Here is a 23,124-nt window from a genome sequence, read left to right as displayed (position 1 = left end):
AAATACAATTACAGCAGCAAATGAACATAATAACATTGTATTTGACAAGTGTAAAGACCTAAGATTTTTGGATAAATATTCATTATTTGTTAAAAATGGTTGGGAAAACTGGAAATTAATGTAACTGGGCATAGACCAGTATTTAACACCATTTACTGAGTTATGGTCTAAATGGATACATGATCTACATAAAAAGAGATTTTATAAGAAAATTAGAGGAACATGAAACATATACTTATCAGATTTATGGACAGGCAAACAATTTATGAATAAACAAGAAATAAAAAGCAGAATGACATATAAAATGGGTAATTTTTATTACCTTAGAATAAAAAGATTTTGCACAATTAGAACAAATGTAACCAAGATCAGAAGGAAAGCAGAAAACTGGGGGGAAATTTTTATAGAAAGTTTTTATCAGATAAAGGTTTCATATCTAAAATATATAAAATACTTCATCAAGTCTATAAGAATGAGTCATTACCTAATTGATAAATGGTCAAAGAATATGAACATAGTTTTTCAATGAAGAAATCAAAACAATTTAGAGTTATATGAAAAAAATGCTCTAAATCATTACTGATTAGAGAAATGCAAATTAAAACTACCTTGAGATATCATTTCATACCTATCGGATTAGCTAAAATGATAGAAGGGGAAAGTGACAAATACTGGAGGGAATGTGGAAAAATTGGGGCACTAATTCATTGTTGGTAGAATTGTGAACTGATCCATTTTGGAGAGTAATCAGGAATTATGGCCAAAGAGTTATTAATCTACCTATACCCTTTGACCCAGCAGTACTTGATCTACGTCCAAAGATCATTAGGGAAAAAGGAAAAGAACCTATATTTTCTAAAATGTTTATAATAGTTCTTTGTAGTGGCAAAGAATGGGAAATTGCAGGGATGCCCATCAGTTGGGGAATGGCTGAACAAATTGTGGTGTATGATTGTGATGGAATACTACTGTACTATAAGAAATGATGAGCTCAAAAACCACAAAACAAAAACAAACCTCACAAGAAATAATGAGCTCAATGATCTTAGAAAAACATGGAAAGACTTGCAGGAAATAACGAAGAGTGAAATGAGCAGAACCGAGAACTCTGTATACAGTAACAGCAACGTTGTTTTAAGAATAACTTTGAGCAAATAAGCTATTCTGACCAATATAAATACTCAAATTAAGTATAAAGGACATATGAAGAAAGACGCTATCTGCACCCAGAGAGATAGAACAATAAACATAAGTGGTCATAGAATAATTATATATGTGTGTGTGTGTGTGTGTGTGTGTGTGTGTGTGTGTGTGTGTGTGTGTGTGTATATATAAAAATGGGTACACATATAGCTATATAGAGAGAGGTATATAAATATACACATATATTCATGTCTAACGGTAGCCATGTCTAGGATAGGAGAGGGAAGGAAGGGAAGGGAATAAAAAAAAAGAAATTTACACGAAAATTTTTTGTTGTATATTTAAAAGGAACGAAGTTGTACATAGTAGATTTACAATTTTATGTGGAATCATCTTTTTATTGTACTGTATTATAGAAATGCTTGTTTTATTCCATAAATTAAAAAAAGTTAATAAGTAATAACAATAAAGAGGAAATAAAGGTAGAGTAACTTAGGTCAATACAAAATCCCAAAGGACACACAATGAAACATGCTATCCACCTCCACACAGAGAGCTAATGGACTCAGAATGCAGACTGAAGTATGTTTTCTTCTCTTTCTTTTGCTTGCTTTTTTTTCTGGAATATGGCTAACGTTGAATTTTGGTTTGTATGACTATATACAGTGGGTGGTTTTTTCTTGCCTTCTCAATGGGTAGAAGGCAGGGAAGAGGGAGGGAGAAAATTTGAAACAGAAAATAAAATAAAACTGAATTTAAGAAATTTTTTTATAGATTTAAAAAGACAAGCAAGTTCTACATAATACAGATTCACAGTTTCATATGCATTACTTCTTTTATCCTATGATGCATATGCAAATGTTGATTTTTATCTAACTTTGGCAAGTTCAGAATTATTTTTAAAAAGAAAAAAAGAAAAAGAAATTAGACAATAAGTTCATGAAACACAGCGGTGAAGAGTTTACCACCACTAAAAGAGAGCAATTGTGAAAGTATTTAAGGCATAGGGGAGAAGTGGGAGGAAAGCCAACAGAAAGGGGGAAGAATAAGTGTACAAACAGAGAGAAAAAAATGAAAGAAATTAAGTGATAGTTTCATCAACAATTGAAACAAAAGGACAGAACAAAAAAAGTATAACGAAGAGACTAAAAAAATCAGCATTACTAACAATTACTGAGTCCCAACGTTAAAACAACCTGAGTGAAAAACTGAATAGACGACATTTTCTCCAAACACCAATACCTGAAACTCGTCTTTCTCATAAACATACTACACATCACTTTGTAGCTGTGTCATTTCAAAGAAATAAAAAATCTTTCAGCTGGCAGAATCATGACAAAATCATCATTATTTTTCTTATTTGTTCCTACTCCCAGACTAAATGGAAAGTTTTAAAGTGATGCTATATGTGCTTAATCAAATATAAATTTTGAATTTATATTTTATATAAATGTTTATTATGAACTTAACATGAACATTTTAATATATAAAGAACAGAAGAGAGGACTGTACATGAAAGTGTACACTTCTCATACCTATAGGTTGTAAGATTTTTTTTTTAAGTGTACAGTGAATATACTGATACATTTACACATACATCCCCTTCAATAGTTCTGAGGTCTTATATGTTTGTGTTACGTGACAAGAAGATAAGTATCTGGGAATTTTTTTTAACAGGATGCTAGAATTGCATTCTTCTGGAATTGTTCCTTTGAAATTAACTTTAACATTTTTTTATAGCACAAGTGAAACAGGTATATTACAAATGCCCAGGAGAGAATCATTTGCCAGAACTTAGCTTTACTGAAATAATACCCTAGTATAAAAATTGGGGGCAAAAATTTTTTTAAATACAATATACTTATTCCTTTTTTGTTGTAAAGTATCAGAAAACTCTTATCGACATAAATATTGTCAAATATTTTCTATTATTTTCTCAAGCACAGGTTGATTATTGTTTTTTATTAGTTTTTTTCTCTCATTAAAACTTTATTTTTACAAATACTAGTTTATTAATAACAGCTTTTAAGTTTTTCTCTTAATTTAATCCATCTAAGCCTAACACAATAGGTAAAGCTTTCTTTTAACTGTTTCAAACCCCAAAAGAATATCAATTGTTTGCTTTGTGTAACATGTGGTATGTCTCTCAGGCAAATGCAAAGATGAGTCACATGCTGGGTCTTCACTACCCAAATCAGCGTGTGTAATCTTCACTGAGAAACATGCATCAAAAATACTGTACTCTGCTACACATGTGGATCTATATGTGATATATATATATGTGTGTGTGTGCATGTATGTATTATGTATATATGTATGTATGAATATATATGAAGGGAGGGAAAGAGGGAGAGGGGGAAAGAACTTCTTCAAAGAAATTAAAAAGGGGGACTGTATAAAACTTTGGCTCCATATTTATCATCTTTATTGTCTAGAATACTTCTTGCGCAGCTTAAACTAACTATAATTTGCTAAAAACCATCAGCAATACAGCTTGACAACAGCTCTGATCACATTCACTATGACTTTTCATGTGACGCTTAGTAAACAGCTAGACATTAATGTTGCTCTTTACCACTAAAAAGAATGCTTATGATATACTCACTATAACTCAGAGATCTCATTGATCCACCTGCCTTTCACCTTCACCAGTCTTCCACACAGGAGGCATTTAATATTTGTTGAGCTGAATTAAATTATGTATAGGTACATATATATAAGTACACGTATATATGTGTGTATACACACATACACACACACATAATATAGTGTATCCCAAAAGTCTTAGTTTTAAGCTTTCACAACTTGCATTGTAAACACACACACACACTTTGTTACATTAAGTTGTAAAAGGAAAAGTGTTAGATTTGGAGTCAGAGGACCCAAGTCGATCTCAGTTCTGTCACTTGGTAACTGTGCGGCCACAGGCAAGTCATTTAATCTCCCCAAGTTCCAATTTTCTCATCTGTAAAATGAAGGGTTGGGAGGTCTATGACACTTCAATCCACAGTGCCATGGGAATTATGGCTTCAGAAGACAGACGATAAAGCATGTCTCTTCCAGCTTTCTTCGTGGAAGTGGTAGAACACTGATGTGGAGTGTACCTTGTCAGACAAGGCCAACGTGTTGATTTAAGGTTTCTTTTTTAACTGTACTTGTTATGTGGTATGTAGGAGTACATGTGGGATGAATCAATGAAAAGTAACACTGGAGTTATCAATTGGGCAATCGTTCTTATTTTTATAAATTTGACTCTGTTCTCTATGTATTTGAGAAAAGAGGTCTTTATCAGAGAAACTTGCTGTAATTTTTTTTCAGTTATGATTACTGTGTATTTCCCTTCATCCTACTTTCCCCCATTTATCCTACTCTGTCTCTCCTTTTACCCTGTCCATCCTCAAAAGTGTTCTCCTTCTGACCACTGCCTCCTCCACCCTCCCTTCTATTAAGCCCACCCTTATCTCTTTCCCCTTCTACTTTTCTGTAGGGTATGAAAGATTTCTATACCTACTGAACGTGTATGTTGTTATACCCTCTTTGAGCCAGTTCCAATAAGAATAAAGTTCAAGTGCTACCCCATCTTCCCCTCCACTGTAAAAGCTCTTTTGTATCTCTTTTATGTGATAGTTTACCTCATTCTATCTCTCCCTTCCCTTTTCTCCCAGGGCATTCCTCTCTTTCACCCTTTATTTTTTTTAGGTATCATCCCATTATATTCAATTCATTTCAATGTCTACATATACTCTAATTGCCCTAATAATAAGAAAGTTCTTAGGAACCTATTACAGGTATCATTTTCCTGGGTAGGAATGTAAAAAGTTTTACCTTACTGAATCCCTTCAGATGTCTCTTTCCTGATTACCTTTTTATGCTTCTCTTGAGTCTTTTATGTGAAAGTCAAAATTTCTGTTCAGCTCTGGTCTTTTCATCAAGAATACTTGAAAGCTCTCTATTTCACTGAATATCGATTTTTCCTCCTGAAGGATTACACTTAAGTTTTGTTGAGTAGGTGAGTCTTGGTTGTGATCCTAGCTCCTTTGCCCTCTGGAATAGCATATTCCAAGCTCTCTGATCTTTTCATGTAGAAAATTTTATGTTATCCTGAATGTGGCTCCACATTATCTGAATTGTTTCTTTCTGACTATTTGCAATATTTTCTCCTTGATCTGGCAGCTCTGGAATTTGGCTATAATATTCCTAGAAGTTTTTGTTTTGGGATCTCATTCAGGAGGTGATCAGTAGATTCTTTCAATTTCTATTTTGCCATCTTGTTCTAGTATATCAAGGCAATTTTCTTTGGTAATCTCTTGAAAGATAATGTCTAGGCTCTTTCTTTGATCATCACTTTCGGGTAGTCCAACAGTTGTTACATTATCTCAATATATTTTCCAGGTCAGTTTTGCAGTGAGATATTTCACATTTTCTTCTATTTTTTCATTCTTTTGATTTTTTTTGTTACTTGCCCAATTCTAATTTTTAAGTAATTATTTTCTCCCATACCTCCTTTACCATTTGGCCAATCTTAATTTTTAAGGAGTTCTCTTCAGCGGATTTTCGTCCTTCTTTGATCATTTGGCCTTTTCGGTTTTTATTTTGTTCAGGGTTGTTCTTTTTTTTGTGCTTCCTTTACCAAGCTGTTGATTGTTTTTTCATGATTTCTTGTATCTAATTTCTTTTCTCAACTTTTCCTCTACCTCTCTTATTTGATTTTTTTAAAATCCTTGTCATCCTCTGAGTTTGTTTTTTGATCTTCCCTGTCACCACAGTAACTTTCTATGGTCAAGTTTTTTGTTGTTTGCTTATTTTTCCAGCCTATTTCTTGACTTTTAACTTCATATTAAAGTTGGACTCTGCTCCTCAGATGGAGGGGAACAATTCCAAGTTTCATTTTTTTGTGCAGCCATTTTCAGAGTTAGTTCTAGGGGCCAGTAAGTTTTCAGTTTTTCCAAGGTGGTATAATCTAAGGAGAGGTGTATTTACTACTGTCCTGATCTGTGCTCTAGTCTGTGAGTGACCACAAGCATTTTTTTCCACACTAGAGCTGTGACCAGGTTCCCTGATCCTCTGTGGCTGTAAGCTATGGTATGCTAGTGTTCCTCCTCCCTCTGGAACTGTGGCCCAGACCTGTATTCAAGCAACGAAACAGAATCCTGCATCCAATGCCAGCAAAGGAACCCCTGTAATCTCTTTCTAACCAGTTGTCCAACCCCTGTACTGTCTACGCACTGAGAGCTCCAGACAGGCTGTTGTTGTTTCACTTGCCCTGAAGACCTGCTGCTGTCTTACCCTGAGTTGTTACCTGCACTGGACTGTGCTCCACTCTCACCAAGCGTGACAGACCTTCTTGCCAACCTTCTAAGTTGCCTTAAGCTTGTAGGTTCTACTGTTCAATTATTTTACAGTTGTTTGGAGAATTTGGGAGACCTCAGGTGAGTCCCTGCCTTCCTCCCCCATCCTGGCTCCACCTCTGTCCTCCAAAGGTCTTGATTTCACTATCTTGTTTCCTTCTTTAGTTTGAACTTTTTAGCAATTTAGATGACAATATTACTTGGATTTTAACAAAAACACAGAGAAATATTATCTTTAAATACAGCTTTCAGACTGCTTACAACATTTTTTAGATTCATGTATTCAGATGATAGTTTTACTCCAAGATAGTGCCCTGCACATAGAAGATATTCAATAAATATACTGACTTTCAAACAGGAGGTCTTTGTTCTTATAACAGAAATTAATATGCTGAATTAATGTTTTCATCTCTATTTACTCTGTGAAAGGAGTGACTGGCAATTAAAAGTACTAAGTCTTAGTTCTAGCCCCACCCCTTACTCATTTGACTCAGACAAATCACTTGCAAATAGTTACAGTCATAGCATAACAGAGTTAGTACTGGAAGGGACCTTAGAGATCATAGAGTCGGACTCCCTCATTTTAAAAATAAGGAAACTGAGGCCTGGAGAAGTTGTGACTTTTCCAAAGTCACAAAGCTAATAAGTATCTGAAATAGGATCCAAACCCTGCTATTCACATAAATTCCCAATCCTTTCCCCCTCTTGTGCTGAGACTGATAACCAAATTAACATTATTATTACTCTCTAAGGCGCATGACAATCTACAATCCTATGGCTCCACCCCTAATCCCTATGATTTTGAGTGGTAGCCTGCCTTATTCAAAGTTCACCTCCCCAGCTATCACTTCTTGGTCCCTCCTATGTCAGCCCCATTCTTCCTATCCCTGTCCTACTCTATCCTACCCTTCCAAGGTGCCCTCTGAAACCCCATTCTTTTGAATGCTCTTCAAAGTAAACTTGTGGTCCTCTTTACCCAAAATTATTTTGTTTACATTTTGTATTTAATTTTTTACATACTTGCAAATGCCAATAGAAAATGAACTCCTTGAGATTGGGAGATAATTTATTTGTTTTCATATCTTCAGTGCCTAGCATAGTTCTTGGTTCATTGTAGGTGTTTTATTGTTTGTTGAATTCCTCCAAATCACTCACATCTATCTACTCTTCCTCCATTCCCTTCACTATCACTAACCTAATTCAGGCCCATCACTTCACACATGGACTAGTGAACTATCCTAACTAGTTTTTCTGTCTCCTCTTCACCCTCCTCCCATTTCATTCTGAAAATGGTTGCCAATTAATCTTCCTTTGATTAATATTCCTTTGATTATGTCAATATATTCAATGGCTCCCTACTGCCTAAAGGATAAAACCCAAACTCCTTAACCTACCTAGCTTTCAAGGTCCTACACAATCAAGGCCTGACCTGCTTTTCTCGTTTTCTTTCTCAATACTCTCCTGCATGACTGGCTTATTCATTCTTGCCCAAACATGCCTTGTTTCTCTTTCCTATCTCTTTATTCATGTGGTTTCTCTCTACCTTAACTATACTCCACCATTCACCATTCCAAATCCTACCCTTAAGTCGAAATCCAGTTCAAAATCTATCTTCTAGGTGAAGCCTTCCATAACTACCCCAGCTGCAAGAGTTCTATTCTTCCACTGAATATTATAGTACTTATGTCTACACCTTTTACTAATGGACTTAAGAGTCAAGAGACTTGGGCCTCAACCTATTTCTGATATTTATTACCCATGTGACCACGGGAAAGACATTTCTTGGGGCTTTCATTTCTTTATCTGATGAAATGGGGATAATATTACTTATGTTATCTACACTACAGGACTGTTCTATAAATTGTTTTGTAAATCTTAATTCTGTTGTTCAGTCATGTCTAACTCTTTATGACCATATTTGAATTTTCTTGGCAAAGATACTAAAATGGTTTGCCATTTTCTTCTTCAGATTATTTTACAGATGAGGAAACTGAGGTAGAGTTAAGTGACTTGTTCAAGGTCACACACCTGCTAAGTGTCTGAAGACAAACAGACCCAGTACTCTACCTACTGTGCCACCTAGCTGCCTTAATTTTACATACATACATATATGGAAAAACAATAAGCCTAGAAAATAGAACCAGGACAGATAATTTCAAAATTATTTAAATTAATTTAATTATTAAAACTAATTTAAATTAAAATACCAAACATCTATGATCAAAAAAAAGGAGCCTAGACATGATCTTTCAAGAAATTATCAGAGAAACTGCCCTGATATTCTAGAAACAGAGGGTAGAATAGAAACTGAAAGAATCCGCTGATCACTTCCTAAAAGAGATCCCAAAACGAAACCTCCCAAGAATATTAAAGCCAAAATCTAGACCTCCCAGATCAAGGAGAAAATACTGCAAGCTGCCAGAAAGAAACAATTCAAGCCATAGTCAGGATAACAGGATTTAGCTGCTTCTATCTTAAAGGACCAGAGGGCTTGGAATATGATATTCCGGAAGGCAAAAGAGCAGGAATAACAACCAAGAATCACTTACCCAGCAAAACTGAGTATAATATTTCAGAGGGAAAAATGGACATTCAGTGAGACAGAGGACTTCCAAGCATTCTGGATGAAAAGACCAGGGCTGAATAGAAAATTTGACTTTCGGATACAAGACTCAAGAGAAGTATAAAAAAGGAAACAGGAAAGGGAAATCATAAAGGCCTTAATAAGGTTAAACTGTTTACAATCCTACATGGGAAGATGATATTTGTAACTCATAAGACCTTTCCCATTATTAGGGTAATTAGGGTATGGGGTAAATTGAATATGAAGGGTTGATATCTAAAAAATAAAATTAAGGGATGAGAGAAGAATGTACTGGGACAAAGAGAAAGGGAGAGGTATAATGGGGTAAATTATCTCACATAAAAGAGGCTAGAGAAAGTTTTTACAGTGGAAGAAAAGAGGGGTAGTGAGTAAACCTTACTCTTTCAGAACTGGCTGAAGGAAGGAATAACATACACACTCAACTGGGTAGAGAAATCTATCTTATCCTACAGAAAAGTAGGAGGGGAAAGAAATAAGAGAAGGTGGGGTGTGATAGAAGGGAGGGCAGATTAGGGGAAGGAGTAGTCAGGACAAGGTGAAAGAAGAGAGAGAATAGAACAAACAGGGAGAGGGGAGCAGGATGGAGGAAGATATAGTTAGCAATAAAGTGTGAAAAAAATTCTGAAGTAAGTTTCTCTGATAAATGCATATAGAGAACTGAACCAAATTTATAAAAATGAAAGCCATTCCCCAATTGATAAATGATCAAAGAATATGATCAATTTTCAGATGAATTAAGCAAAACTATCTATAGTCATATGAAAAAAATACTCTAACTCATTACTGATTGGTGCAAAATGAAGCAATTTTGAGGTGCTACCTCATACCTATTAAATTAGCTAATAGGACAGAAAAGGTAAATGACAAATATTAGAGGGGACTGGTAAAGATGAGAGACAATGCACTGTTGGTAGAGTTGTGAACTGATTCAAACATTCTGTAGAGCAATTTGGAACTACGCCCAAAGGGCTCTAAAATCATGCATACCTTTTGGATTAGCAATACCACTACTAGTTCTGTATCCCAAAAGAGATAAAAAATAAAAAGGAAGAAGACCTATGTATAAAAAAAATTTTCCGGGGGCAAAGATTCAGAAATTGAGGGGATGTCCATCAATTAGGGAATGGCTGAACAAGCTGTGGTATGGAATTATGACAGACTACTACCGTACTACAAGAAATGATGAGTAGAAATATTTGGAAAGACTTGCATAGGCTGATGCAAAGTGAAATGTACTCTGTACAAAGCAACAGCAATATTGTAAGATGATCAGCCTTGAATAACTTAGCTATTCTCAGGAATACAAGGTTCCAAGACAACTCTGAAGGACATATGATGAAAAATGTTATCCAGAGAAGAAACTGATGGCACCTGATTGCAGATTGAAGCATACTTTTTTTAAACTTTATTTTTCTTGAGGGTTTTTTTTTGGTCTGTTTTCTTTCACAACATGACTATTATGGAACTGTTTTGCATGACTACACATGCACATGTGTAATCTATACGGAACTGCTTGCCTTCTCAGTGGGGGATGTGCAAAGGGAGGAACGGAGAGAATTTGGAACTCAGGTTTAAAAACGAATGTTAAAAATTGTTTTTACATGTAACTGGAGAAAATAAAATAATAAATTTTTTTTTAAAAAAGAAAAGAAAATACACAGGGTTTAGAGCTATAAAGCCAAGTCTACAATGCCACTAGAAAATCTGTTCAACTGGTCACAGGATATGAAGGGGGATGCATCAATCAAGCACTGTGGCAAGCACTAGGAATATAAGAACAAAGAATCAAAAAATTCTTCCTCTTAAGAAATTTACCATGTAATGGTGCCCAAGTACGTATAAAAATATATTCAGTATAAATATACAGTTAAAAAGTACAAATACATACAAAGTATACCCAAGTATAATCATTTTATTACAAGGTAATGACTCAAGGTAGTTTAGGAGGGAGAACATTAGCAGAAGGGAAAGTCAACAAATGCATCAGCCAATGGTGTGTATTAAAAAAAGAGGGATTAAATGAGGCTGAGTGAGACATCCACTCTAGGCATATTGGGAAGACCAGAACAAAGGAGAGATGGCAGTATTGTGGTTAGGTAAGAGAGAAAGCCAGTCCAGATCAAAATGTGGTAGGGGAAGTAAGGTTTAATGAGAATGAAAAAATAGTTTGGGGCCAGGTTACGGAGAGAGCAATTTCCTTTGAGTTCTACAGCTCAGTTTAAATTGGCAGACTGCAAAGCCCTGAGGAGTACGTCAGAGGAAAGGAAGTAAAAGTGAAAAGAGTGAAACCAGACAGCTATTTCAAGAAGTATAGTTGAGAAAAGGAGGAGAGCTACAGAGTGACAGCTTAAGCGTATGCAGAGTCTAATGAAGTACTTATTAAAGATGGGAGTCACTTGGTAATGTGGGAAGTCATAAGGTAAGGAACTAGTTGATAGGGAGAGGTTAAATATTCCACAGGGGAGATGTTTGAAGATGCAATCTAATGAAGATAGGAATAAAGAGGATCAAAAATAGAGGGGTTAGAATTGGCAAGAAGGGCTACCTCTTTGTCAGAGAATGGGAGATGTCAAGGGTTTTGGGGACAAAGACGATGGAAGAAGAGAGGACTGCTCACATTGAATCATCTCAATTTTCCCAGTGAAATAAGAGAGAAGCTCCTTAAACCTGGGAGCAAGGGACAAAGAAGTGTGAAGGTATAGGAGGCTTAAGGAGATATGAAAAGGATTGCAATAAGCAATCAATTAGAAGAATAAAAGCTGCTTTGCTGCAGAGAAGGCCCATTTGGGGCTGGATAACATATACTGTAATGTACCAAGTCCAGAAGACTCTAAAATTTTCTCCAGCTATGTTCAGCAAATATTGAGCTGGAGCAGAAGTGGTAGATGGTAAGAATGATCCAGGTCTGAGATTTGGCAAGAGGAAAAAGGGGCAAGAGATTCAAGAGCAGAGGACAGTCTAGAAATGACCACTGGATTGAAGCTGGAGGAGGGAAGTGAAGTAAGAACAAGGGTTATAGCCTGAGAAAATACTGAGGGGTAGAGGGACTGGAGGTCTCAGTAAGAATTAAGAATTGGCTCACAGGGGATAAAGAATAGTGAACAGTGGAGTGACAGGATATATTCAAATGGAGGAATGTTAAAGCTTCTAATTAGGGAAGCAGAACATTTATGGGTAATGGCAAATCTAGTGTATAATCATTCCCATGCATGGCTGAAGTGGACTTAAGATGTAGGTCATTGGATTTAAGGAGGCTTAGGAATTGGGAGGTAAAGGGTTTGGAGGGAGAATCTAAGTGGACCTTAAAGTCTTCTTGTATAAGGACAAGAGTTGGGGAGAAGAGGAAGATACTGAATTCCATAGGAAAATGTTTCTCCCTATAATGGAAAAATTGCAGAGGGCTTTATATGTCAGCTTGAGAAGTGTGCATCTGTAGTATACCGGATAAAGTTCTAAATTTAAAACAGGAGAGAACTGAGTTTGAATCCTGCTTCTGGCATTGGGGACAAGTCACTTAATCTCCCTCATCTTCAATTTCTTTGTTCGTAAAATGGAGTTATCAATACTTGTAATACCTACCTGAGGGGCTGTTGTGCAGATCAAAAAAGAAAATGTATGTAAAATGTTCTGCAACTTAAAGCACTATATAAATGCCAGTTGTCATATTATCCTAAAGGCCATACCTGGGAGACACTGAAGATTTTTTGGCAGAGATGTGGCATGGTCAGATCTGAGTTTCAGCAATATTAGCTTGGCGGTTATGTGGATGATACCTTAGAGCAGGCCTGAACAACCTGCAGTCAGCCAAAGGATTTCCTCTACATACAAAAGATGTTTTCCTCTAAGTTTTTCCACAGGTTGTCCGAAATCCTTTGGTGTGCCCCAAGCGACCATAAGCAGCCTATCCAGAAGATTGTGCAGGCCTGGGTTAGAGAAAAGGTAAATATAACATAAGTATCTACAAATATAAACCAAAAAATGATACACAAAAAACTTGTTGCACTTTACTTATATCTTTTTCAAAAAAAAATTGTATCAACTAACTTAATATAATTTCAAAGGGACACATAAAATCCTAAGGAAGACAGTTTCTTACCATTCTTCCAGCATAAATAAAACAGATAAGTTAGGTATTAAATCCCTCAGGGAGTTGCAGTTATTTACTGGAGCCAAGAAGGAATTGTATAGAAAAAAACAACTGAGTTTCTAGGGTACATGCGAAAAAAAGTCAATAATCATCACATTATTGCCTTACCAAACTATACTTCTAGCTAACCTAATGGAGTGGTATAGTGAAAAGGACAATGAATTCAGCTAAAAAAAATCTGAGTTTAAGTCCCAAGTCAGGGCCTTAATAGGGTCACAGGATTTAGAGCTACAAGGGACCTTACAGATTACATAGTCCTAGTACTAAGAAACCAAGAACAAAATCTAGTCACAGCTTCATAAAGGAGAAAACTGGTACGCAGATATGTTAAATAACTTAGCTCTTGTTACAAAGGGAATGACAGGGCCTGAACTCAAACCCAAGTCCTATGACTCCGAATTCACTCCTCTTTCCATACTAAGTAAATCTCTTCCCCTGTCTGGGACTCCATCAATAAAACAGGGATAGTAACATTTCTGTTGCCTCCCATACAAGAATGAACAATGCACTTCAAAGACTAGTATAATATAAAGAACAGAGGATACGAAATCACAGGAAATGGGTTCAGACTGTGACCCTTCTACTCACTGCCGATATCCATATCCTGCCCCTTTAACTGCGGGCGTCCCCTGAGGTTCTGTCCTAGTTCCTCTCATTTCTCTACACTTTCCTCTCTTTTTGCAACACAGTCATTTACTTGGAAAGATTTTCTTGTAACATAAAGAAGTTAAACAAAACAAACCAATACAATATAGCAATATTCTACCTCCATCGTCCTTCTCCTTTTAGTGGAGAAAAGGGAAATGTGTTTTATCACCTACAGCCAAGATGATCATTAATATTTAGTAAAGTTTGCCTAACTTACATTACTGTTCTCACTGTCCCTACTCCCTCATTTAATGATTTCACCAGCTTTCATGGGTTCAATCATCATCTCTCTGCTAATGGTTTCCAAGTCGAGCTGTCTAGTCCTTATCTCTCTCTCGAGCTCCAGTTTCATGTTATTACCTCCTGGAAATCTTAAACTCAATATGTCTAAAATGGAATTTATTACCTATATCTGCTCACTGTCATAATTTCCCCATTTCTGTTGAGAGTATCACCATCCTTCCAAGCACCCTTATTCTCAACATCAGAGCCACCTTCAACCACTCCCTACCTCTACTACCTCCACAGCCAATCAATTGCCAAGATGTGGTGATTCCACTTTAATCTCTCCACTTCTCTTCACTTACATGACCACCTTTTAAGTCAGGTCTTGATCCCACTTGACCGGGATTATTCTAATACTTTCTCCTCCTATTCAGCCTTGATACAGCTACAACTCAGTTCTAATGACTGTGTGATCTCATTCAAGTGGAAGGTGCTCCCAATCATGCCCACTGCAAACCAACCATGCCTGTCCACCTTGGGTGACTGATCCTTGTACTCTCAGAAATTTGCCACAGACGGTCCACCCCATGTCCTGAGAGTCTTTCTTGTGTTCTCCTAATAGTGTGAGGATACCAATGAGGCATACTAGTTGCCCATGATTTATACTTGCCATGTGACCAATTTAGCTACTTTTATAGTCATACATTTTTTTGATGTCATCTTTTACACAGCTTCTCCTTCATAATTCCTTGTTTTAATATGCTCTAACCTGCTCATACTCCCCATATACCTCCTCATTGCCCTTTGGGTGATCCTCAACTTAAAAATCTATGGAGAATACAGTGTTCTATGACCTACAGTCTAATAACCACCAAGAGAATAGTAGATAATAGATAAGCCTTTTTTTCAGGGAGAAGGCTGAGGTCATAACAGCACTGGACAATATCCCACACAAACTCAATCTCCTACTCTTGTTCAATTCATAAACTATTTTTTCATTTACCATGTCTGCTCCACAAATACATATATACTGATAGACATACTCTATAGGTTGTCCATACAAATGAATGTCCTATTTGAGTAAATGGCATTCATCTACTTAGCTATTTCTAAGCGGATAGATAGGCCAATTTTTTTTTTTAATGGATGTCATTTAAGAGGCTTTACAACGTTCTGGAACTAAAATACAATCAGCACAATGTCAACTAAAACTAGACATCTGGAGTACATCACCATCTCTAGAGAATCCATTTTCAATTTGTACCTCTCGCCATTATAGTGCTGAACACCTTTGGCAAGCAAACATCATTTTATATTTAATATGTGCAATAAGAGTTCTCAAACCAAGATTCTAATGTCAAAAAGTCTTGTGTAATTTTGACATATGAACATGAGACATTGTTGGAGAGAAACTTCAAGGCTGAATTTTGCTCTACCAAATCAAATCAAACAATATGCATTTATTCAGCACTTATATGTGGCAGGTACTAGGGTGATGCATTCAGGAGAAATAGGGAAATTTTGAGGATGAGTAGATATAAGGTAGTTCCATTTTAGACATATTGAGTTTGAGATGACAGCTTTAAACAGAGACAAAAATGAAAGCTCCCTGCCTTCCAGGAGCTTAGATTCTCTCAGTAAAAATATATACATCTATAGTTATATAGAAAATAAACATAAGGTAATTTAGGGGAGGAAACAGCTTGGAGAATCAGGAAAGGCCTCATGCTAAAATAGTTCTTGAGTTTGATACAAAGACAAAAATAAAAGTCTCTGCCTTAAGGTGCTTTTTTTTCCCCTTTTTTCATTAGGACAGAGATTAAAACTAACACAAAACTAGAAAAATAAAAACTAGAGAAAAAAGACACGAAACAATGATAATCTGACATAACTAAATATTGATGCTAAAAAATGGAAAATGGACAGAGGAAATCCACACTGATAACACTTTTCAAAAGTTTAATTAATAATATGAATCAATTGCCAAGGGCTAATGAACAGAAAGCTGGCCTCACAGTCAGGATCCCAGGTTCTGCTTAAGATACATACTGGCTGTGACAGTGGGCAAGTAACCTCTCAGCTCTCCTGGCACCTCTAAGAAATGGTAAAGAAATGCTGCTCTGCATTAGTAGTTTTCTCACTTCCCGGTTCTACCAATCTACCAATGAAATCACAAGTAAGGATAAATTAATTAGGTTACATAAAGAGAAGATCCTGCCATGTGGAGAGAAATAACAGCATACTACAACGACAGTTCAGAATAAAAACTCCTTTGTGAAATCTGACAGAGAAGGCTGGTAGATTGCGTGCAATGTCTCTTAAAAGGAGACTTAGGGAAAGAAAAGCAAGTCTAAAGAAAACAAGTGAGAGACTAAACCAATCAATCATCCACACAGCTGCCAAAATCATTTTCTTAAAACACAGGTCTGATTATGTCACTGTTCTGTTCAAGAGTATTCTCAAGCTTTCTAATGCCTCAAGGATAAAATATAAACTGTTAGCTTGACTTTTTAAGCCCAGCATCACCTGGATCCAGACTACCTTTCTGATTTATTTCATCTTACTTCCCTTCACATCCTTACGTTTCTGGCAAATTGATCAACCTGCAGTTCTCCATACTTGGGAGGGTCTGTACCTTTGCAGCGACTGTCTCAACCTCATATTCTTCAGCTTTCTTCAAGCTTCAACCTGGGTTCTATCACCTATGTAGAACCTTCCTGGATCCCTCCAGTTGTCAGTGCTCCCAACCTTCACCAAATAATCATGTTTTCACTGGAAAGATTACAGGTTTTTTTCTCCCTAAAAGGACAAAAGCTTCTGGAGAGTAATGCCTGACAGGCAGGTTTTTCTGTCTTTCCTGAGCCCCCCAGAAGAATAAATGCACTCACTTGTTAGGCGCTTAATAAATACCAGAATTAAAACGTCTGTTAGCACAGGCCCTAAGAGGGAGGTCTCCTCCAGCTCTCACTCCCCAGTCAGACAGGCGCTTGAACACCAGCTTACCTGCCAGTGGCGGGGGAAGGGGGCACAAGGAGTACTTACAGAGGTACACTAAGGGTTTTTGAGGGCAGGCACTGGGCGCTGGAAGGGATCAGGCAAGGCTTCGTGTGCGGGTTCCATCTGAGCCTCTAGAAAGACAACAAGAGTCGCCAGGTAGGAAAAGGCACATTCCAGGCATGGGGAACGGCCAGGGTCAAGAAGAGGAGGCGAGACCGCCAGCCAGAACGGCTGGGCGGGGTGGAAAGTGCGGGCAGGGGGTAACGCCTAACGAGGCGAGAACGGCGAGCTGGAGGGCACGCTGCCAAATGTTTCCCCCGGTTAGGGGGCACCGAAATCAAATGTTCAAGAGCTTTCTTCTATCCTCTCCGAAAAGGGCCTCCGAGGAGAGCCCGGGCGAACGGGGGTCCGTGTCCCGGGGCTTCAGCCAACCTGGCACCCCTGAAAATGCGCCAGCTAGGATCGCGAGTTGCCTGCGACACAGTGGCAGGCCCCAGGGGCTTCATTTACCGTAATGCACTTCCGGGGCCCGGATCTGACACGCGCTAGAGCTCCCCGCGGCCGCGTCAGGAACCGGAGGAAAGGGGGTTTCTTTCTCACGGACCGGCAGCCAGGACCCGACGCACAAGAGTCCGAGCCAAGGAGATCTCGCGAGACAAAACGAGATTGCTTCCTCCCGGCATACCCCTCGGCTGCCGCCGCTGTCGCCGCCGCCGCCGCTACCGCCGCCGCCGCTGGTAGGAGGGGGAAGGGAAAGCTATTTGCCTGGTTGAAGAGGGGCGGGGGAGAGAGCGAGCGAGCGGAGCGGGGCGAGCGGAGCGGAGCGGAGGGCGGCCATGTTGGGAGAGAGGCGGCTGCAGTAGTCGGCAGAGCGGGCCGGAGCTGAGGCTAGGCGGGCCAGCTCGTCGTGGGACCGAGCTGGGGGTGGGAGCGGGAGCGGCGGCAGCGGCAGCGGATCGGCCTCTCTAGGGATCCTGCCCGGGCTCCGGGGGCGGCGGGGGCCGGGGCGGCGCCATGAGCGGAGGGACCCCCTACATCGGCAGCAAGATCAGCCTCATCTCCAAGGCGGAGATCCGCTACGAGGGCATACTCTACACTATCGACACGGAGAACTCCACCGTGGCCCTCGCCAAAGGTACGGCAGGGGCCGACGGACAGCGGGCGGGCCGGGATCGGCGTCCCCGCGGGGAGGCGGGAGGGCGGGAGGACTTGGCGCTCGGGCCTGGCCCTTGAGGGTCGCGGCCCCGAGGCCGGGCCTGGGAGCCGGCCTTCCCTTCCTCCCGCGGCCGCCGCTGCCCGGGCTTTCTGGGCGGGGGGGATGGGGTGCTTATGGATTGCGCGGGGGCCTCCTCACCGGCGGCCTCACCCACACAATGTGACGCCGACTCGGGGGTTACACGCGCAGGTTCGAGTCCGCAAGAGTTGCCGTGGACCTCCCTCCCATCCCCCGAGCCCGGCGAGGCCTAGGCACAAAAGCCACTCTTTGAAACAGTGAAATTACGGGGGGTCTGCGTGGGGAGGGGGGGGCGCCTCGGGGCACTCCCTGCAAGAGAGTCACCAAGAACAGCCTAAGAGGATCTCCAAGGCCCCTTCCAAGCTCAGAGATTCCGCGATACTGCCCCCAGATATCACAAAACAAAAGCTAGGACGTTTTAAAAAAATGTGTCCCTCTCCATAGATTTGACCTCTTTATTTTCATAACCTTAATATTAGCTATAATTTCTTGTGTTTTTGTTTTGAAAAGAGTGTATTTTGTGTTGCCAATTAGAAATATTTCAACGTCGTGAAATTTTAAGAAAATGTGGAAAGCCAAGATTTTGTGTGTACCTTGTATGTTAAAGAGTTTTAAAAGACTATATATAACACACTAAGCTGAAACTTGTCTGAAAAGTAATATTTGCCTGCTAAACCAGAGTAGTTCCAAAAGCTTATGCAGTGACCCATTTAGGGTGTGTATTAAACGTGCCACTCTGAACAAGACTGGAGTTCGGCTAGCTCTTGGAGTCCATTTCTGTGTCTTGGAAACAGACTGAGAGTTGAGCCTAAGATGAACGTTGGAAAAACAGACCTGAATAGACAGCGTAGTGATAATGTGGATCTTTGTGAAGCCTTGTGATTAAAAGGGGGAAGTTCTGAGTTGGAATATATACGAGACTTGTCCTACTGGTAGCGTTCAGCATTGCCACAGGATGTCTGGTTTTTGTTTCCTTTCACATGTTTTCTGCTCAGACTGGAAGAAAGAGATGAAGAGAATAAATCTGTTCAGGCTGTTTTGCTTAGAGACTCTTCATACTGCTTAAAAGTGATGATATTTGTTGCAAACTAAAAAGAATAACATGATGTCTTCCTAGGAAGCAGGTGATAATCCCTGTTTTCTCTCTAAGATTGTCTCAGACAGTGGGGGAAGAGGGGGATAATTCAGAGTGTGAGGAAAGGTAAAAGTATAATTTTTTTTTTTACCAATTTATTTGATGTACTTAGCTTTTAATTGACCCTTCCCTTGGAGTTGTAGAAGCCAAAGTTTCAAAGTTCAGAAACTACCCCTTAGTTAACACTTTCTATTTCACACTGATCAGAGAGTAAAAATATTAGTATTAGTTTATTAGTGTTAGTTCAAAATACCTCCCTATGACACTGTTGATAGACAAGGCTAACATCTGTCAGAGCTTGTCTGTTAACGGTGAAAGAAATGTACTATATGTCATGTATAAGGGCACAATTTGATCCCCATTGTACATTATAACCAAATTCATAGGGTAGCTTTTTATGACAGTTTTACTTTTTATTCCTTTGACTAGTTTTAGTGGTTTTATATTTGTATTCACATTATGCTGGTATTTTAAAACCATTCTTTTTTTAAAAAAATTCTTCCAAGAGCAAAAGTACAAGAAGTAGAAAAGTATCATAAAACTATCCTTTTCTAATTAAAAATATCGCTTCATTAAAACAATTAGCTTTTTCAAAAGGGACCCCCAGGAAAATAATACTTAACTACCTGAGGTGAAGTTTCTGATTAGAGAGCAGAATATTTGGAACCCTTTTGATTTACACATGGTATATTCTTTGGAGATACTACTGACCTTGCACAGAGTCATCTTGTTTTTACTCTTTCAGTGTTTGGAATCCTAATAATATATTTACAGATTTATATTTATGCAATTTCCATCATCTACTTTTCTATACTTTTTTGGTAATTCCAAAAAAATTATCAGAAATAAATAATTCAGAGAGATCAACTCAAAAGTAATTCCAAATTAGAATTTTACTTTATAACAACTTTTGAAAAATGCTGTGTTCATATTATTTCATCTGTCAAATAGGCCTTGAGGGATAAAAAAAGGAAACAGTGCAAATTTTCCAGTCTTCATTATCAGTAACTTCTTCATCTTTTCTCCATTCCCCATACCCACAAAAGATGACCAGAGAGAATGTGCTTGGTTAAAACTTAAACCTAACTTTTTTGCATTTTGCCAAAATTACATTCTGTCCCAACCCACATTTTCACTGAATCAGCAGTCATTATTCTTCGGTTGACTTCTAAGCAGCCTAAGATAAGGTTCTGTGCTGTCTAAAGTAAAGATACATTTTATGTTGCTTTGTTAGCAACTTTATGTACTTACATTCCTGCCCACACATAATTTGTTCTTTGTATCTTAACTGAGTAAACAGTTCAATGCTTGCTGTTGTTCTACAGTTTAAAATGATATTGTCAGTATACTTACTTATGGTTCTGCATAAGAACTTCATAATCGAAATTCATACATTTTATATGTATCACTATATGCTTTTTCTTAAGTACAGAAAATGACTTCTTAATGTGTATCAGGTTTTTGGGTTTATGAAAAGAAACAAGTTTTATCAGCTTTGCAAAAAGTTATTTACTTGTTGCAGCTATTTCATGGAGTAATATAGAAACCTAATCCTATTTAGAAAAAAATAGATATCTACGTTTTTTAAATCTAATGATTTTTTGTGCTCTAGTTTTAATACATCAGATTTTAATGTATGCCCAGTTTGATCACTTCCGAGTTGGAAATTGCACCTATTTTACAGAATCCCAGAGAATTTCAGATATGGAAGGGACCTCAGGTCATATAGTTCAGCTTCTAGTAGAACATGAGTCCTTTCTCCACCCTTCCAGATAAGAGATTATTCAGCATTTGCTTGGAAGACCTCCAGAGAAGAGAAGCCTATCATCTCTGAGGCTAGCTCATTTTACCCTTCAGTTAGTGCCACATGTTAAGAAATTTTTCCTGAAATCAATCCTAAGTCTGCTTCTTTGCAACTTTCATCCATTACACATACCTTTGCCCTCCAGAGGACAAATCTAATCCTTCTTATGTCACTCATTCATATATCTGAAAATAGTTTCAAAGTCTAGATAAGGAAATTGTTATTAATTTTTCAAGTAGTCATATAATAAAATGTTAGCAAAATCATATTAATCATTCTTAGTTACTCAGAATCATTCTAGTAATCAAAACATACAGTACATTGTAGTTTTAAGACTTCAGATTTTTACCAAAATATGTTGGCATTCAATCACTTAATCAAATCAATAAGCATTTATTATTTTCCATCTGCTAGGCCTTCTATTTAGTGATGGAGATTAAAACAACTAAAAAAAAAGTTTCTGCAGAATCTTGAAGAAGTGAGGGCTTCTGCGAGGTTGCAGTGAGGAGGGAGTGCATTACTGTTAATGGAGGTTAGTGGTTAGCCAGTGCAAAGGTCTTCATTTGGGAGATATGAGTGCTGTGTGTGAAGAAAAGAGAGGAGGCCAATATGCCCTCACCTGAAAGTAAAAGAAGGGGAGTAATGTGTATTTATTATGAGGCTGAAGCTTCTGCTGTTAGTTTCAGTACCAGGTTATGCATCATCAGTATTTGATTCTCTCAGTGGTGGCTGCTAATCATTGGACCAATTGTGATGGTATCCCCCTCATTGTAACAAGCTAACAATCTTATAACTTTTTGTTTCTTGAGATGTATTCAGAATCAGCTGTCTCGGTTCTATTTAGTTTTAGGTGATCTAGTTAGATTTTTATTTAGAGTTTATTTTTAGGAATTTCTTTAAAACATGTCAACGTTGCCCTCCCCGTTTTCTATGCCTGTAATGGGATACACTCAGAGTTGGGGTGCTTAGTCCCATATATTGCAGCACATCTGTAGCAGAGGAAGAAGTTTGTTCTTTTTTTCTCAACAAATCTCCTTTATAATAAGAAGATATTTCTAACATGTTAGAAAATAGGAATATTTTATCTTGGCAGATTTGCGTCTAGTCTTTTGTACTTTAATACAAAGAGAAGCATTTTGTAGACTTTTAAAATGTTACCTAAATGTGAACTTTTTTTTTTTTAAACATTTCCAAGGTCTATAAGTTCAGTGATATGGATGCTTCTTTTACTGCCATGGATCATAACTCTCTCAGTAGTTGGCAGTATTCATATTTTGCCCTTCCCTCCCCGCAAGTTCAGGGCTGACATTTTCTGGTGACAAACATCTCCAGTCCCTCAGATAACAGGAGTAAAGCCATCCCAGGTCTGTATTTGAAGCTTTTCTAGCTTGGTAACTAGCTTACATAGCCTTTGAAAATCTAGGGTCAGTTCCCTTTCACAGTGTGGCATCTTTGACTTCTTTGACATTTTCTATTCAAAATACCTACCCCCAGATGAACTACCAAGTAAATATTTTGTTGCTCATTTATAAGGAATGCCACCCTAGGTTTCATAAAAAGATATGTAGTATCTCAATGACAGTCCAGAAAACTTTTAATTGCAGTCAGGTAGGTATTTTTCTTTTGATTTGTATGTTGTCAGGCAGTATAAATTATAGTGTTTAAATGATGTAAAAGGAGACAGAGACCGTGTTGGATTTTTTTTATTAATTTAAGACATAAATGCCTTTTAAAAAAATGTTTATTTTTCTGCATTTAACAAATACCTGAACAAACACATCTCAATATACAAAATAGAAAAGAATATGAGAATTAAATGTGAAACTACACATCCATTG

General features: G+C 38.0%; 1 protein-coding gene across 2 annotated transcripts in view; it reads left to right on the top strand.

Annotated features, from left to right (window-relative positions):
* The first annotated feature begins 17,776 nt into the window (after nucleotides 1-17,776).
* The window catches only part of LSM14A (LSM14A mRNA processing body assembly factor), a 58,479-nt gene continuing 53,131 nt past the window's right edge, over nucleotides 17,777-23,124 (top strand). For both annotated transcript variants that reach the window (XM_072632027.1, XM_072632026.1), the window contains exon 1: nucleotides 17,777-18,248. In XM_072632027.1, coding sequence (XP_072488128.1) covers nucleotides 18,128-18,248 — 121 coding nt within the window. In that variant the 5' untranslated portion in view covers nucleotides 17,777-18,127. The remainder of the gene's footprint in view (nucleotides 18,249-23,124) is intronic.

Source organism: Notamacropus eugenii, chromosome 1 (genome assembly GCF_028372415.1).
Source record: "Notamacropus eugenii isolate mMacEug1 chromosome 1, mMacEug1.pri_v2, whole genome shotgun sequence".
Lineage (NCBI taxonomy): Eukaryota > Metazoa > Chordata > Mammalia > Diprotodontia > Macropodidae > Notamacropus > Notamacropus eugenii.
This window is presented reverse-complemented; position numbering and strand designations above follow the sequence as displayed.